This window comes from Leucoraja erinacea, chromosome 4 (assembly GCF_028641065.1).
Source record: "Leucoraja erinacea ecotype New England chromosome 4, Leri_hhj_1, whole genome shotgun sequence".
NCBI lineage: Eukaryota > Metazoa > Chordata > Chondrichthyes > Rajiformes > Rajidae > Leucoraja > Leucoraja erinaceus.
The window spans coordinates 28,521,746-28,536,838 of NC_073380.1; the positions used below are offsets into that span (position 1 = coordinate 28,521,746).

A 15,093-nucleotide genomic window follows, 5' to 3' on the forward strand; every position below is an offset into this window, starting at 1 on the left:
CCCATGGCTATCTGGACTACACTTCTTCCCACCTTGCTTCCTGTAAGGACTCTATCCCCTACTCCCAATTTCTCCATCTACGCCGCATCTGCACCCAGGATGAGATGTTCCAAACCAGGGCATCGGAGATGTCCTCATTCTTTAGGGAACGGGGGTTTCCCTCTTCGACTCTCCTTTATATCCCGTAGCTCTGCTCTCACTCCCCATTCCCCCACTCGTAACAAGGACGAGTCCCTCTTGTCCTCACCTTCCACCCTACCAGCTGTCACATACAACAGATAATCATCCGACATTTTTGCCACCTCCAACGGGATCCCACCACAGGCCACATCTTCCTATCTCCTCCCCTTTCGGCTTTTCGCAGAGACCACTCCCTCCGTAACTCCCTGGTTAATTCGTCCTTTCCCACCCAAACCAGCCCCTTTCCTGGTATTTTCCCTTGCAACCGCAAGAAATGCTACACTAGTTTTATAATGAGAATCACTAATTTGTTATTGCTTGATATCCAAATCAAGAGTGAATTGTGTTTTCACCATACCTTGTCAGTACTTTGTCATTTCTTGAATATCCTGGTTAGGAATTAATCAGATATATTGGAACAGGACAAATCTCATATCTTTTTTTTATGGAAAAAGCCCAATGTGTCTTTATTTCTTGTTCTTGTTTAGTAATTAGTAGTGAGGAAAAGTGCTCAAATCATTTATTGATTACAATAACACTAGCTTGTTATCAGTTTTTCAGCTTAAAACTTTTAGCAAAACAGTAGATCCAAGACATTTCAGACGAGATTTATTAAACACAATTTGATAATGATTTACATCAAATGATATTAGAACAGATGATTTAATTGAAAGGTCAAAAAGTTAAGTAAAGGAATCTCTTCAAGGAGTTATGCGAACAGGGACATGATCATTACATCATCTTCGTTAGCTATGAGCATCCACGTTGCAATGTGCAGTGCCTTCCTGCTTTAATCATTTTGCCTAGTACATGTTACATGCACTGTGAACATCATTACATTTTGGTTATTAAAATTGATCCTCATAAAACAAATTAAGAATAACTAGAACAGCCAACATGCACAGATAACATAGCAAATTACAATACTTCACTATTTTTATTTTATCACCGTTGAATACAATAGTAGATCATAATAATATCACTTATGTATTGCACTTGATGATTTTATAACAAAATTGTCAATGTTTAAAATAAAGCTATAAGGTTTTGCTTAATCTTAAATTTACACGTCAAGTTCTGCCCAGTAGTCTCAAATTGCTTTGTACTGATCCGAGTCATAAATGTAATGTGCATTTTAATAAAAGCTGCAAGTTTTCAATGTATTCCTTGACTACTTTAACTTGATGGATTATTTGTATTTGTTTTACTTTTATGAATAATCGGTGGTATCAGGGAACCTATTGTTGCATTCCACACAATGCGAGTTCACTGTAGTTAATTAATGAAGAAAATAAAGATAGAAGGCTAAACATTAATTTTGTGAAGAGACCCACTGAAGAAAAAAATTGCCCCAACTATACCTTACATTTAAGTGAACTTAATAACATAAATCACCAGGTCCCGTCTAGCAGATGGCACAATATTCATTAGTTTGTGAGTTTATAGATAAAGTAAAGAATACTTGCAGAAGCTATAATCAGCAGTTTGCTTGCACAGAAATTAACTGAACCATTCACGTTACATAAATCAGTATCACAACATTCAGTCCCACTAGAGACGAACAAGATGTTGATGTTTCCAGTACACAGTGAACTTTCAATGCAGCCTTTGTTCAGTACAGTTGATGATTTTCCAACTAGAATGGGCCAAGAGGAGATAATAAAGTCTTGAATCAGTAAATGGTAATATTTTAATCAAAGGTGTGCTTTAAATAAAAGTTGTTTATTCTGCAGATGGGATTTCCAAAGCTAGATAAATAGAGCTTCTGGAAATTGATTTGCATTTACAGCTCCGATAGATCTTAATCTTATCATTAAATATTTTGCACGCGAATGGACATAGAAATTGAAATAAATCAAACTGCTTGCACGCATTATCTAACAGCTAAACTGACAGGCATATTCACCATGATTTAGTCAGATGAGACAAAGTGCTGGAGTAACTCAATGGCCTTTGAGACCTGCTGAGTTACTCCAGCACTTTGTGTCCTTTTTGTTTAAACCAGCATCTGCAGTTCCTTGTTTCTACATACAGATTTTGTCTGAGGTTGGGCATTATTGACAGAAATGAAAATAAATTTCTTGACACGGAGGATTACAAATTTTCAGAATTCTCCTCCGCAGATTGTTGTGGATTCTCAGTCACTGAATATGCCCAATACTGAACTCTAATAATTTTGGACATTTGGGGAAATCAAGGGAACTAACAAATCATGAAAAAATCAACAAAGTGCAGGATCCAACAAGATGTTTTGAGCAGTGGAGCAGCTTAAGAAAGTGCATAATTTAGATCTGCTTATATTCTTAGAAGCATGGGAGCAAAACCTTTGCTCAGTCCGCCTGGATCTACTTGATCTCCCGGTTGCTAAACACTTTAATTCTCTTTCCCATTTCCACACAGGCCTTTCTGTCCTAGGTCTCCTCCATTGTCATAGTGAGGCTAAACACAAATTAAAGGAAGAGCATGTCATATTTCTCTTGGTAATTACGATGATTTCTCTAACCAGGTAGCCCTGGCATTCTCCTCTCTATCCCTCCCCCACCCAAGTCACACTAGCTTCTCGTTTTCACCCAACAAACAGCTACCAACTGCTTATTTCTTTTATCGTCATTACTTTTTTGCATATCTTTCATTCATTGTTCTTTATCTCTCTACATCATAGTCTATATCTCTCGTTTCCCTTATCCCTAACTAGTCTGAAGAAGGGTCTCGACCTTGAAACGTCACCCATTCCTTCTCTGCAGAGATGTTGCCTGTCCTGCTGAGTTACTCCAGCTTTTTGTGTCTATCTTCATCAATTCACCTTTGTTTTAGGTTAAAAAGATGAAGAAGGGATGGAAAAATATATTTTTGGAAAATTCATTGATATAATTAGATACTGTTGCTTAGAATTTTTTAACTTAGTACTTTGCACTGACATGAATCTGCTTGACATTCTTTGAGCACTCATTCATACCAAATTACATAGCTCCACAAAAAGCTAGGATTCTATTGCATGATTAATCTGTGCTCTTGATTGTAATTCATTTTGGGGATTTAAGTTTCTGCTCGACACTAAGTTTGCTCTTCATTAGCTGGCTGCATCGCTTGTGGCTATTATTTTGTGTGTTTATCTCCAGTTAAAGGGTCTGTCCCACTTTCCCAAGTTACTCATGAATTCTCCCGAGTTTTCCTCTTGCTTCAAACTCAGAGAATGTCCGTAGCGAGTCTGTAGGAGTCCGTAGTGAGGCCGTAGGCTTCCGTAGATATTTTGTAGCGGCTCGTAATGTCAGCTGTAGGTACTCGGGGCATCAGGTAAGTTGGGACGTTTTTTCAGCATGTTGAAAAATGTCCATGAGTTAAAAAAAATAGCTGGCTATTACCATAATTCTCCGAGTTTGAATCAAGGGGAAAACTCGGGAGAATTTGTGAGTAACTCGGGAAAGTGGGACAAGGGCTTAAAGCCAGCGAGCCTTGCTCAGAGTGAAGCAACAAGGAACTGCAGATGCTGGTTACCAAGGCAAGACACAAAATGCTGGAGTAACTCAGCAGATCTGGCAGTACCCCTGGAGAACATGGATAGGTGAAGTTGCAGGTTGAGACCCTTCGCAGACTCAGTTACTGAGTTACTCCAGCATTTTGTATCTTTCCTTGCTTCGAGTGAGCCTGTGTCCCTTTAAAAGGCAAATTTCTGGAGATGGTACTGGAGGGTTTTTACAATGAAGTTGACTCTGAAACATGCAGGCATTAAATCAGTCACGCTCATGGACATCATGCCTGGGCTTCTAGTGGCCCACCATGGTAAGAGTGCTGATGCCTTCATCCACATGAGTTTTAACTCAATTGATAAGTTCTCTGTAGACATCATCTTGGTGCTCTATGGACAATTGTAGTGCACAAAAGCCATCGCTAATTATCAAATTCCTCATAAAAGGGATTAAGGATTAAAGCCAACAGCTGTGAAGTTGAAGGGAACATGACTCAAAATATTTTGCTGTGGGTTATTTTTCCCCCTTCTTCCCATCTTTTGACAGTCCCTGGATATTTGGTATACACACCCATGTGCTAGTTAAAAAGCGATCTGAACAAACTAGATATCCGCTTGTACAATAATGGTATAACAAAGCGTAGATTTTAAATGGCATCTTTAATAATACTTTTGTTAGATAGTAAAGAATGTAAACTTACATAGGGTTACTCCGGCCTTGGTTACGGAGCATTTGGCTGTGGCACTCGTGCAAGTTGTAGGTGCATTTGCATTGCAGGCTGCATTGTTTGTTGCATCCACACAGGTGTAGCATTTTAAGCTGGTAACTGCAAATGGAGTAAATGTGGACAATTTTATCACTTTGTTTACTGTCTCTCAAAAATACTTCTTTCTTTAAAAAAAATCACTAAGTGCTGGAATGACTCATCGGGTCAGGCAGCATCTCTGCAGACCATAGGTGACGTATCAGATTGGGATCCTTCTTCAGATTGATTATAGTGGGGGAAGAAAGCTAGAAGAGAGGGGAGGGCAGGGCAAAGTCTGGCAAGTGATAGGTGTATTGGTGGATATATGTGAGGGTGTTTTGATTGGCAGATGGTTGCACAAAGGCGAGAGGTGTGAAGAAGCCAAAAGGCTGTGAGATTAGGAGAGAAGCGTGTAGGAATGAGCTGCAGATGCTGGTTTACACCAAAGATAGACACAAAATGTTGGAGCAACTCAGCAGGACAGGCAGCATCTCTGGAGAGAAGGAATGGGTGACGTTTCAGGTCGAGACCCTTCTTCAGACTGAGAGTCAGGGGAGAGGGAAACTAGAGATATGAAAGAGTACAGTGTGAAAATGCCAGATCAAAGCAGATGATGATCAAGGAAATGTAGAATGGTTCATTGTTGGCTGAGGCGAAGGTGACAACGAGGCATACTAACTAAAATTAATCAGTGGGACAGCGAAACTAGTCTGAGAACTAGGGTGGGGAAGGGAAGAGAGAGGGGGAAAGCAAGGGTTACTTGATGTTAGAGAAATCAACATTAATACTGCTGGGTTGTAAGCTGCCCAAGCGAAATATGAGGTGCTGATACTACAATTTGCATTGGGCCTCACTCTGACAGTGGAGACCCAGGACAGAAAGGTCAGTGTGGGAATGAGAGGGGGAGTGGAACCACATAAAGGATTGATGAAGAGCAGATGGAACCAGATGGGGAGGAGATAGTAGACATAGTAGGTAAAGTGTGTGGGCTGATAGCCAGATGGAAACAGGTGGGGGAGTGGAATGAAATAGGGTGCTAGTGTGCAGCTGGCAAAAGGGTTAGGGGGATATAAGACAGCGCTAAACAGCGTGGAATGACCAAAACAACCCATTCAATACAAACAAGGATTCACATGCACATCCTCCAACTACATCAAGAACATTCAGTGCTAGATGTTGAGTACTCAAGTGTTCGTGATGTTAGATATGTGCTGGGGTTACATTGAAGGATTGAGATTCAAATTGATTAGGAAAATAATCTGGGTGGCACAAGATAAATCCTATTGAGGCAACAAGTGATCATGAACTAGACTTAATTTCTCAAAAGATTTAAGGGAACAGATTCAATCATTGCTTTCAAAGTGAATTTAAAAAGTATTTGAGGAAGATAAAAATTGCCCTGGCTTAGAGCTGGGGTTTGGCTCCTCTGAATGGCTGAAGTGCAATCAACTTTCTTTTGTACTGTAATGATTCTATAATTTATCCATTTATGTCATATTTCTTTAAAGTTATATTTTAAAAGTATAAAAATTATTTTACTTCTTTTTTTTTTTTTTTTTTTATTAGAAGTACGGTAAGTTACAATAATACACAACACATATGTCTTAATACATTTTTTGTACCGCTTCATTTTTTGAGCTTTAAAAAAAAGATAGAAGTAAAGGAAGTAAGGAAAATGCGCAAGAGTCGTGAAGGTGCAGAGAGAGTGTTGAGAAAAGAAAGCCCCTTAGAAAAGAAGTTAGAGAAGGAAGTAAAGAAAGAAAGTAGACCCTAGAAAAGAAGGAAAAAGAAAGGAGAAACAATCGCTCTATTATAACATTAAACTCCGCAGAAAGGGGACTACCAACCAAGTCTGTTTTTTATTTATTTGTTTATTTATTTTTATTTTTATTATGGGGTATTATGTGTAGATTGATGATAAATAAAAAGAATTTAATCAATTTTAGAATAAGGCTGTAACGTAACAAAATGTGAAAAAAATGAAGGGGTCTGAATATTTTCTCACTGCACTGTAAATGGAGACTCGGAAGCACCAGTACTTGGTAATTTTTCAACACTTTGGAGAGTTAGAGTGTCATTCTTGGAATCGTTGTACTCCAAATTGAATGCATTATTCTCACAATGAGATAAATGAATGAAAGAAGGTCCCCCCAGAGATGAAAGTAAACTCCTTTGAAGGAAATCAGGGAATGCTTGAAGTAATGATAAAAACACAATATTGATTTTTTAAATTGTTATCAAACCATATTATTAGAAGGGAAGCTCATCAGTTTTGGCTAAAAGTGGGTAATTTTGAAAAGTGGTGGGCAATTGTTTGCAAAGAAACCTTAACAGACTAATAGACATCAAACTTTTAGATTCCTTGGGAGCCAATCTGGTGGGATTTCTAAAGCTAAACTTATTTTAATTTATATCTTAAAAGAAAACCATGGCTATGAATCGACTCACTATCAAGCTGTGGAACACATGGTAAATATGATTTTACTTGAGAGTATTTAATCATTGAATTGAGAAGCTGGAAGGGTAGTATTGAAATACAATCTTTCCCCCTCGACCTTACCCCACTTCTATGTCCAGATGATATAATAGGCATCAATACAGTATAATTTGGTAACATTCTCCCAGTAAATATATTATTTATACATTTAACTTCCTCTTTAGATAATTGAGAAAAATAATTAGGTTTTTAAAGTTTGTCCCAACTAATTTGGAGAAGAGTATCCCTGTTGAGATTACACACATTAATAGTTTTACATCCATGAAAAAGAATACATGGAAAACTATTTCTGGATATACAAACTCATTATGTGAATTGCCCAAATATAATGCAATCTTGGACGATTGTACCTTCATATTCCGGAATTATATTTTATGAACTACAAAATATTAAATATCATATTAATCAAACATGAAAGGAATGACATTAAATTTAAGTCAATTTTTATATACGCTGCGCTCGGGGACCAACCCTCCCGTGAGACGCCGCCCCCCCCGGGTTGGGGGACGGGGCCCAACGGGTCCCACTTGGTCTAGTATATTTACATATATATACATATATATATATATTACCTGCACTTGTGCTGAGATAAATGACAAACAGAAGAAATAGAGCAACCTTCATCTTGTCTTACAGTTTTCTGAAGTGCTCCAGCAAGAAAATAATCCACCTTTATAAATGCTGAAAGCATTTGTTTTTAGTCATTGTTGCTACGTGATCGTTGCTATTTCTTCTGCATTCAAATGTTAAGCCCTAAATAGTTTGCTGGAAGAGGATTAATTACATTTATTTTAATGACCAAACAAATTTGCCAATGTGAATCTGTTATTTCCTTGATTTTAATTATGTTTGGATTTCATATGTTTGGATTGCATAAGTATTCATTTGTCTCAGTAGTACACCACAGACGCAAGAAGAATTTCACCAATTGATGTGAATGTAATTTTTTTACATTTTGAAATTGACAAAAAGGAGTCATAGAGTCATGGAGCTATACAGCATGGAATTGGCTCTATGGCCCAACATAACCATGCTGACAAAGTTGCTTAATGAGCAAGTCCCACTTGCCTGAGTCTCACCCATATCCTTCCAAACCTTTTCTATCCTATCTTAAGTGTCTTTTCAATGTCGTAAAACCAATCTGCTGATCTCACAATTTTTTAAACCTTCATAACTTTTCTCATATTTCACCGATCGGAACAGAACGTAGTGGGTTGGAGTAGAGGACAACCATGAGTAAGGTGGCAAAAATACCCAAGCGATATAGGGTAGCGTTTTTGCGTAAATTAATTACAATGCAGACCGGAAGTGGTCAAGATGAGAGTTTTAGTAATAGTATAGATAGAATAAGATTGAATGTAGATGGCATAGTAAGTTTCCAAGTGACACAATAATCTGTGGTATAGTGAACTGTGAAGAAGGTTACCTAAGATTACAATGGGATCTTGATCTATCCTATCTTAAGTGTCTTTTAAATGTTGTAAAACCCACATCTATCCCTTCCTCTGGCAGCTAATTTGATTAATGCATTACCCTCTGATATTTATCTAAATTAAACTCAATCTGCCATTCCTCAGTCCAATTGATCAAGATCCCATTGTAATCGGGTAAGCCTCTCGTGTGACTGGGACCCAACAGGTCCCACTTGGTCTATTAATATAAATAACAATAATATAAGGTGCCACACATGAGGCTGCTAAAGAAGATGAGAGTCCATGGTATCAAAGGGAAGATATTAGAATGGATAGCAGGTTGGCTGGATGGCAGAAGGCAGAGAGTGGTAATAAAGGGAGCTTTTTCTGGTTGGCTGCCAGTGACTAGAGGTGTTCCGCAGGGGTCAGTGCTGGGGCCACTGCTATTCATGGTGTATAAAATGATTTGGATGAGGGAATTGAAGACTTTATGCCCAAGTTTGCAAATGATACGAGGATAGGTGGAGGAGCAAGTAATGTTGAGGAAACAGGGACTCGGGAGGACTTGTACACGTTGGGAGAGTGGGCAGAGAAGGGGCAGATGGAATACAGTGTAGCAAAGTGTGGTGACATGCATTTTGGTAGTAGCAATAAAGGTGTTGACTATTTTCTAAACGGGGAGAGAATTCAGAAATTGGAGGTGTAAAAAGGACTTGTGCGTGCTGTTGTTGGCACTGGGCCTGTACTCACTAGAGTTTAGAAAGATCATTGAAACTTACCAAAAGGTGAAAGGCCTAATTAGAATAAATGTGGAGAGGATGTTTCCAGTAGTGGGAGAGTTTACGACCAGGAACCATAGTCTCAGAATAAAAGGAAGTACCTTTAGAAAGGAGATAAGAAGGAATTTATTTAGTTAGAGGGTGGTAAATCTGTGAAATACTTTGCCACAGAAGGCTGTAGAGGCCAAGTCAATATGTTTAAGGCGGAGATTGACAGATTCTTGATTAGTACAGGTGTCAGGGGTTAAGATGTGATGGCAGAATGGGGTTGAGAGGGAAAGATAGACCAGCCATGATTGAATGGTGGAGTAGACTTGATATGCCAAATGGCCTAATTGTGCTTCTAGAACTAATGAACTCAATTTTGCTTGGTACCTTTTTACTCTTTATTTTACACTTTAACCATGCCACTTTTATTTTAGTTTTACTCTCTTATTTTACTTTTTTTACTCTATTCTTTTTTACTACTTTTTTACTCATTGTTCAGCATCCGCTTTCGCAAATACCAGTCTCTTTAACCTCTTCTGAAAAGAGTAAATGATTAGTGAAATTGTGTCCAATTGGGGTGGGACAGAGAATACATCCCTGACTATCTGTGAAAAATTCCCCTTCAGTATAAACTTACACTAATGGCTACAAGGGACTTTCTCTACCAACAGACAGGCGCAACTTCATTGTCTCCGCCCTTCCAGAATTTGGACAAATAATCTCGGTGGAACCTCCAAGAAAATGGCAAAATCTCGACACAAGATAAGACTCAAAGACTCATTACGTTAACCACAAGCATCATGCTTTATTTTACTTGCCACCATGGAAGAGCGTCTCAATCAAGGATTGAGGTCACTTCCCCCACGATCAACGTAATGTGCGGACATTAATACAGAGAGATAAACAGGTTTATTGACACGGTGCGGGAAGGTTCTAGCAAACTGTTGAGCTAAGTGATTCGTTCTGCAATGTGCATCTGTCGATCACAGCAGTAATAATTTAGTAATGTCTTGCGAAAGACATGTGATTAAGATGAACTTGTGACATGAGATGACAAATGCTAGCTATACATTTAATGTTGAAGTAAACAAATATGTAGGAAGGAACTGCAGATGCTGGTTTAAACCAAAGATAGACACAAAAAACTGGAGTAACTCAGCGGACAGGCAGCATCTCTGGATAGAAGGAATGGGTGACTTTTTGGGTTGAGACCCTTCTTCAGACTAGTCAGGGGAAAGAGGAACGAGAGATATAGATGATGATATAGAGATAAAGAACAATGAATGAAAGATATGCGAAAAAGTAACAATGATAAAGGAAACTGGCCATTGTTAGCTGTTTTTTGGGTGAAAACAAGAAGCTGATTGTGTAAGAAATTAATTTAGAGGGAAATTAAAGGAAAATGAAAAGCGGAAATTTTGCAGGTTTGCAGGTTTGCTTCAAGAGACTGTATTGCATGATATCATGCAGAGATGGCACAAGTTAACTGCTCACCAATTCTCCGACTTCACAGCAGAATTAGCCGCCAGTTATACTGTGCAGTAAACAACTTTTGTTTTTAGTTAGATACAACTATACAAAAATATACTATCTATTACATGGGTACCAATTATTTAATTAGTCATAATATGCTTTTTGTTCATGTCAATCTTATTCAACAACAGATGGCTAAAACAAGTCATAATACAAGGGGATCTTGACAGTCTATCTCACCTTTTAGACGGCCATTCCTCTGAGTCAATCATAAGCCCCCCATTTACTATAACGTATCTACGCTACGAGTGGTAGGGGGCGTGGGTGGTCTACTGTAACACACTGCGGAGAGAAACAAGCTTCCTTATCTCCGCCATTCTGAAAAGGACCCGTTTACTCCTACTCTTTGCTTCCTGTCTGTCAGCCAGTTCTCTATCCACATCAATACTGAACCCCCAATACTGTGTGCTTTAAGTCCAGATATAACAGATCCACTGGTTCACCCTTATCCACTCTACTAGTTACATCCTCGAAAAATTCTATAAGATTCGTCAGACATGATTTACCTTTCATAAATCCATGCTGAATTTGTCCAATGATTTCACCACTTTCCAAATGTGCTGCTATCCCATCTTTAATAACTGACTCGAGCATTTTCTCCACTGTCGATGTGTAGGGGTTTGGTTCCCTTTACTCCAAAAAAAGGGTTCCTCTGGGTTCTTGACCTCGGAATTATGGTGGGATATGATAAAAGGTTGACTTGACCAGAGCGTGCTGATGAGAGAAAACAGAAACCAAGATGGACTCAAAGCAAGTCTAAAATTTACAGGCTTTATTAAACAATGAGAAATCGAATCTCACCAACACTACATAATACGTGGCTAAACTTATGCTTTAAACTAAGACTATGGAAAGAAAATTATCGGGCACGTCGTAAAACTTACTTTACACAATTTTACTTACAAGTACACCCCCTTTCCCTTCTTCTCTCAATCTTTATCCTATTTCGGGAACTTCACCAAATCACTGGTGTACTTACAGCTAGATCATTGCAGGGTCATGAGCCGTCCAACAGAGCAGAAAAGAGACCGAGTTCTGGCTTGACTCCTGCTTTTTATACCCGAGTTTCTCCCTTGAAACCCCCCAGGTGGTCCCTGGACAAAAGGATCTTTCGATGATTCCCAGTTTTGATCTGGCATGAACAATAGGCTTCCGATGATAAGGGGTTTGCTGATGTCAGTTATCCCCATCACCTGGATGGGCTCCCATTGTCCTGATGGATGGGTCATCCACGATGGTGATTGTGTTGCTGCTGGGCTGTTTACCACTGTCTGCTGAGGCTCGGTTCCTTCCTTTGTCTTTCCAAAATCTCGTTATCTCCGTCCCAGCCTTTCCTGTTCACACCATTCACACAGTTGTGTAATGCCCAGGCCCACAGACGGGTCTGAAACTGGTTCTTCCTTTGTGGATTGGGGTTTTTTCTTTTGCAGCCAGCAAGTCTGTTTTAAAAATGTCCATGGTCATCATCCCTGAGTTCTTCTGTAATTTTGGAGGATTTACCCCAATAACTTACAGATGTTAAGCTAACTGGTCTGTAATTCCCCGTTTTCTCTCTCACTCCCTTTTTAAAAAGTGGGGTTACATTAGCTACCCTCCAATCCTCAGGAACTACTCCAGAATCTAAAGAGTTTTGAAAAATTATCACTAATGCATCCACTATTTCTGGGGCTACTTCCTTAAGTACTCTGGGATGCAGCCCATCTGGCCCTGGGGATTTATCCACCTTTAATCCATTCAATTTACATAACACCACTTCCCGACTAACCTGGATTTCACTCAGTTCCTCCATCTCATTTGACCCCCAGTCCCCTGCCATTTCCAGCAGAATATTTATGTCTTCCTTAGTGAAGAGAGAACCAAAGTAGTTATTCAATTGGTCAGATAAGGAAGCCTGGGATCTGAGGAGACAGATGGACCTTCTTCAGTCTCCTCAGGAAGAAGAGACGTTGGTGAGCCTTCTTGATCAGAGTTGAGGTATTGTGGGTCCAAGAGAGGTCATTGGAGATGTTGACCCCCAGGAACCTGAAGCTGGAAACACATTCCACCTCCGTCCCGTTGATGTGGATGGGGGTGTGCGTGCCGCCCCTAGACTTCCTGAAGTCTACAATGAGCTCCTTGGTCTTCTTGGAGTTAAGGGCCAGGTTGTTGTCAGCGCATCATGCTGCTAGGCGCTGGACCTCCTCCCTATAGGCCGACTCATCGTTGTTGCTGATGAGGCCAATCACCGTTGTATCATCTGCATACTTGATGATGGTGTTAGTACCATGTACAGGTGTGCAGTCGTAGGTGAAGAGGGAGTAGAGGAGGGGGCTCAGCACACAGCCCTGTGGAACGCCGGTGTTCAGGGTGAGGGTTGAATAGGTGTGCTTGTCTAACCTAACAGACTGGGGTCTATTGGTTAGAAAGTACAGTATCCAGTTGCAGAGGGAGGGGTCGATGCCCAGGTTACCGAGTTTGGTGATCAGTTTAGATGGTATAATGGTGTTGAATGCTGAGCTGTAATCGATGAACAGCATTCTTACGTAAGTGTCTCTGTTGTCGAGGTGGGAGAGGGCAGAGTGAAGTGCCGTTGAGATGGCATCTTCCGTACTCCTATTCTTGCGGTAGGCAAACTGATAGGGACCCAGTGTGGGGGGTAGGCAGCCTTCGAGGTGTGCCAGGATCACCCTCTCGAAGCACTTGGTGATGATGGGGGTAGGTGCAACTGGGCGGAAGTCGTTGAGGCTTGCCGCAGTGGAGTGTTTTGGCACTGGCACGATGGAGGTGGTTTTAAGGCACGTGGGGACAACTGCTTGGGCAAGTGACAGGTTGAAGGTGTCAGTCCAGACGTCTGTCAGCTGCGCAGCACAGGCCCTGAGGACGCGCCGGGGGATGCCGTCAGGGCCAGCAGCCTTACGTGCATTAGTCCTACTCAGTGCCACGTACACGTCGTAGGGGGTGAGTGTGAGGGGTTGGTGATCAGCAGGGAGCACAGCCTTGATGGCTGTCTCTAGATTGTTCCTGTCGAAGCGGCCATAGAAGTGGTTAAGCTCCTCAAGGAAGGAGGCGTCGCTGGATGTGGGGGTGGTGTTGGTGGGTCTATAGTCCGTGATGGCCTGGATGCCTTGCCACATGCGTCGGAGGTCGGAGTTGTTGTTGAAGTGCTCCTCAATCCTGATCTTATGGCAGTACTTGGCCTTCTTGATGCCCCTCTTCAGGTTAGCCCTGGATGAACTGTAGGCTCGAGCATCGCCTGACCTGAAAGCGGTGTCCCGTGCTTTCAGCAGTAGCCTGACCTCGCTGTTCATCCATGGCTTCTGATTCGGGAATATGGTCACCCGTAATAAAGACATGATGACTATACTAGCTATCCCTTCTTCAGTCTCCGGGGTCAGTCAATACTGTTTTAAACATGGCAACGCAGCACCCTTTTTTAAAGTCACTCCCCCCACATGAGTCTTATGCTTTACCCATAGCTCAGAGGGTACTTGGACCAGAGCCATTGGTAACCTTGGTGGAGCTTCAGTAGGCAGCTGTTGCTTTTCAAAAATAGCGTCTCATTTCTTTCTGAAGCATGTGATATTTCCTTCCGTCATATTGTGCAGTAAACAACTTTGCAGTATATGCAGTTATATTGTGCAGTAAAAAAGCTTTTGACTATCTGCCCTATCTATACCTCACATCATTTTATATTATTCCGACAGGTCTCCCAGTAACCTCCAGAGTTCTAGAGACAAAAATTCAAGTCTCTCCACTCACTCCCTGTGGTTAAAACCCCCTAATCCAGGCAGCATTCTGCCAAACCTCCTCTGCACCCATAACAGGAAGCCCCACATTCTTCCTGTAATGGGGCAACCAGAATTATGTGTAATAGTCCAAATACTGCACGCAATACTCCAAATAATGACCAGGGATAAACCATAAATTATTTCTGTCCAATTCTAATTGAAAAGTGAATAGTAGATTTGTGATCTGGAACAATTGAATCATCTGCATATTCTGGTAGAAGGTAGGGTGGAGAATTACACAGGAGCACTTCAGAACAGCATTCTCGGTCCCATAGCCTCTATGATGAGAAAATAATTTTAGAAACTGCTTCTGCAAATTATACAATTTTTGGCAATGCTGAACCTGAACAAAAGTTTATCTGTCCTGACCAACTGAAATGTGAAGATTGGGTTTACACTCACTAGTTTCTGTTCCCTCCGTGTTTTCAATCAGGTCAGTCTAACCACTCCCTGCAGCTAATACCCCCTCATCCAAACATAATTCTGGTGCCTTCAACCTGCAACTTGATTTCTCTTTCCACAGATACTGCCTGACCTGCAGAGTGTTGCCACCATTTTCTGCTTTTATTTCTTTACAAGCCCATCCTTCTTAGTTTTAGTTTAGAGTTTCAGCATGGAAGCAGGCCCTTCAGCCCAGTGTCAGCCCACCGACCATCTATCAACCGTACACTAGTTCTATGTTATCCTGCTTTCACATCCACTCCCAACATACTTGGGGCAATTTT

At 40.7% G+C, this 15,093-nt stretch overlaps 1 protein-coding gene across 2 annotated transcripts; it reads right to left on the reverse strand.

Annotated features, from left to right (window-relative positions):
• Positions 1 to 651: 651 nt before the first annotated feature.
• Positions 652 to 12,399, reverse strand: LOC129696224 (lymphocyte antigen 6E-like). 2 transcript variants are annotated; one of them, XM_055633902.1, is made up of 3 exons: positions 11,108 to 12,399; positions 4,348 to 4,473; positions 652 to 1,816 (listed from the first exon to the last, which is right to left on the reverse strand). In XM_055633902.1, exons 1-3 carry the CDS (start codon positions 11,193 to 11,195, stop codon positions 1,608 to 1,610), a joined length of 423 nt encoding a protein of 140 aa, XP_055489877.1. In that variant the 5' UTR covers positions 11,196 to 12,399; the 3' UTR covers positions 652 to 1,607. The 2 variants fall into 2 exon arrangements, with proteins under 2 accessions (XP_055489877.1, XP_055489878.1); XM_055633903.1 differs by lacking the exon at positions 11,108 to 12,399 and adding an exon at positions 7,462 to 8,101.
• Between the last annotated feature and the right edge of the window lie 2,694 nt (positions 12,400 to 15,093).

Bases quoted from the DNA above. Each gene is read 5' to 3' on its own strand.
- LOC129696224 (XM_055633902.1), bottom strand. From the start codon at position 11,195: ATGCTCGAGTCAGTTATTAAAGATGGGATAGCAGCACATTTGGAAAGT. The intron at 4,474-11,107 runs GTAAATCATGTC...CTCCATTTGCAG, and splicing joins TCAGCATGGATTTATGAAAG to TTACCAGCTTAAAATGCTAC. The intron at 1,817-4,347 runs GTAAGTTTACAT...GGCCCATTCTAG, and splicing joins CAAGGCCGGAGTAACCCTAT to TTGGAAAATCATCAACTGTA.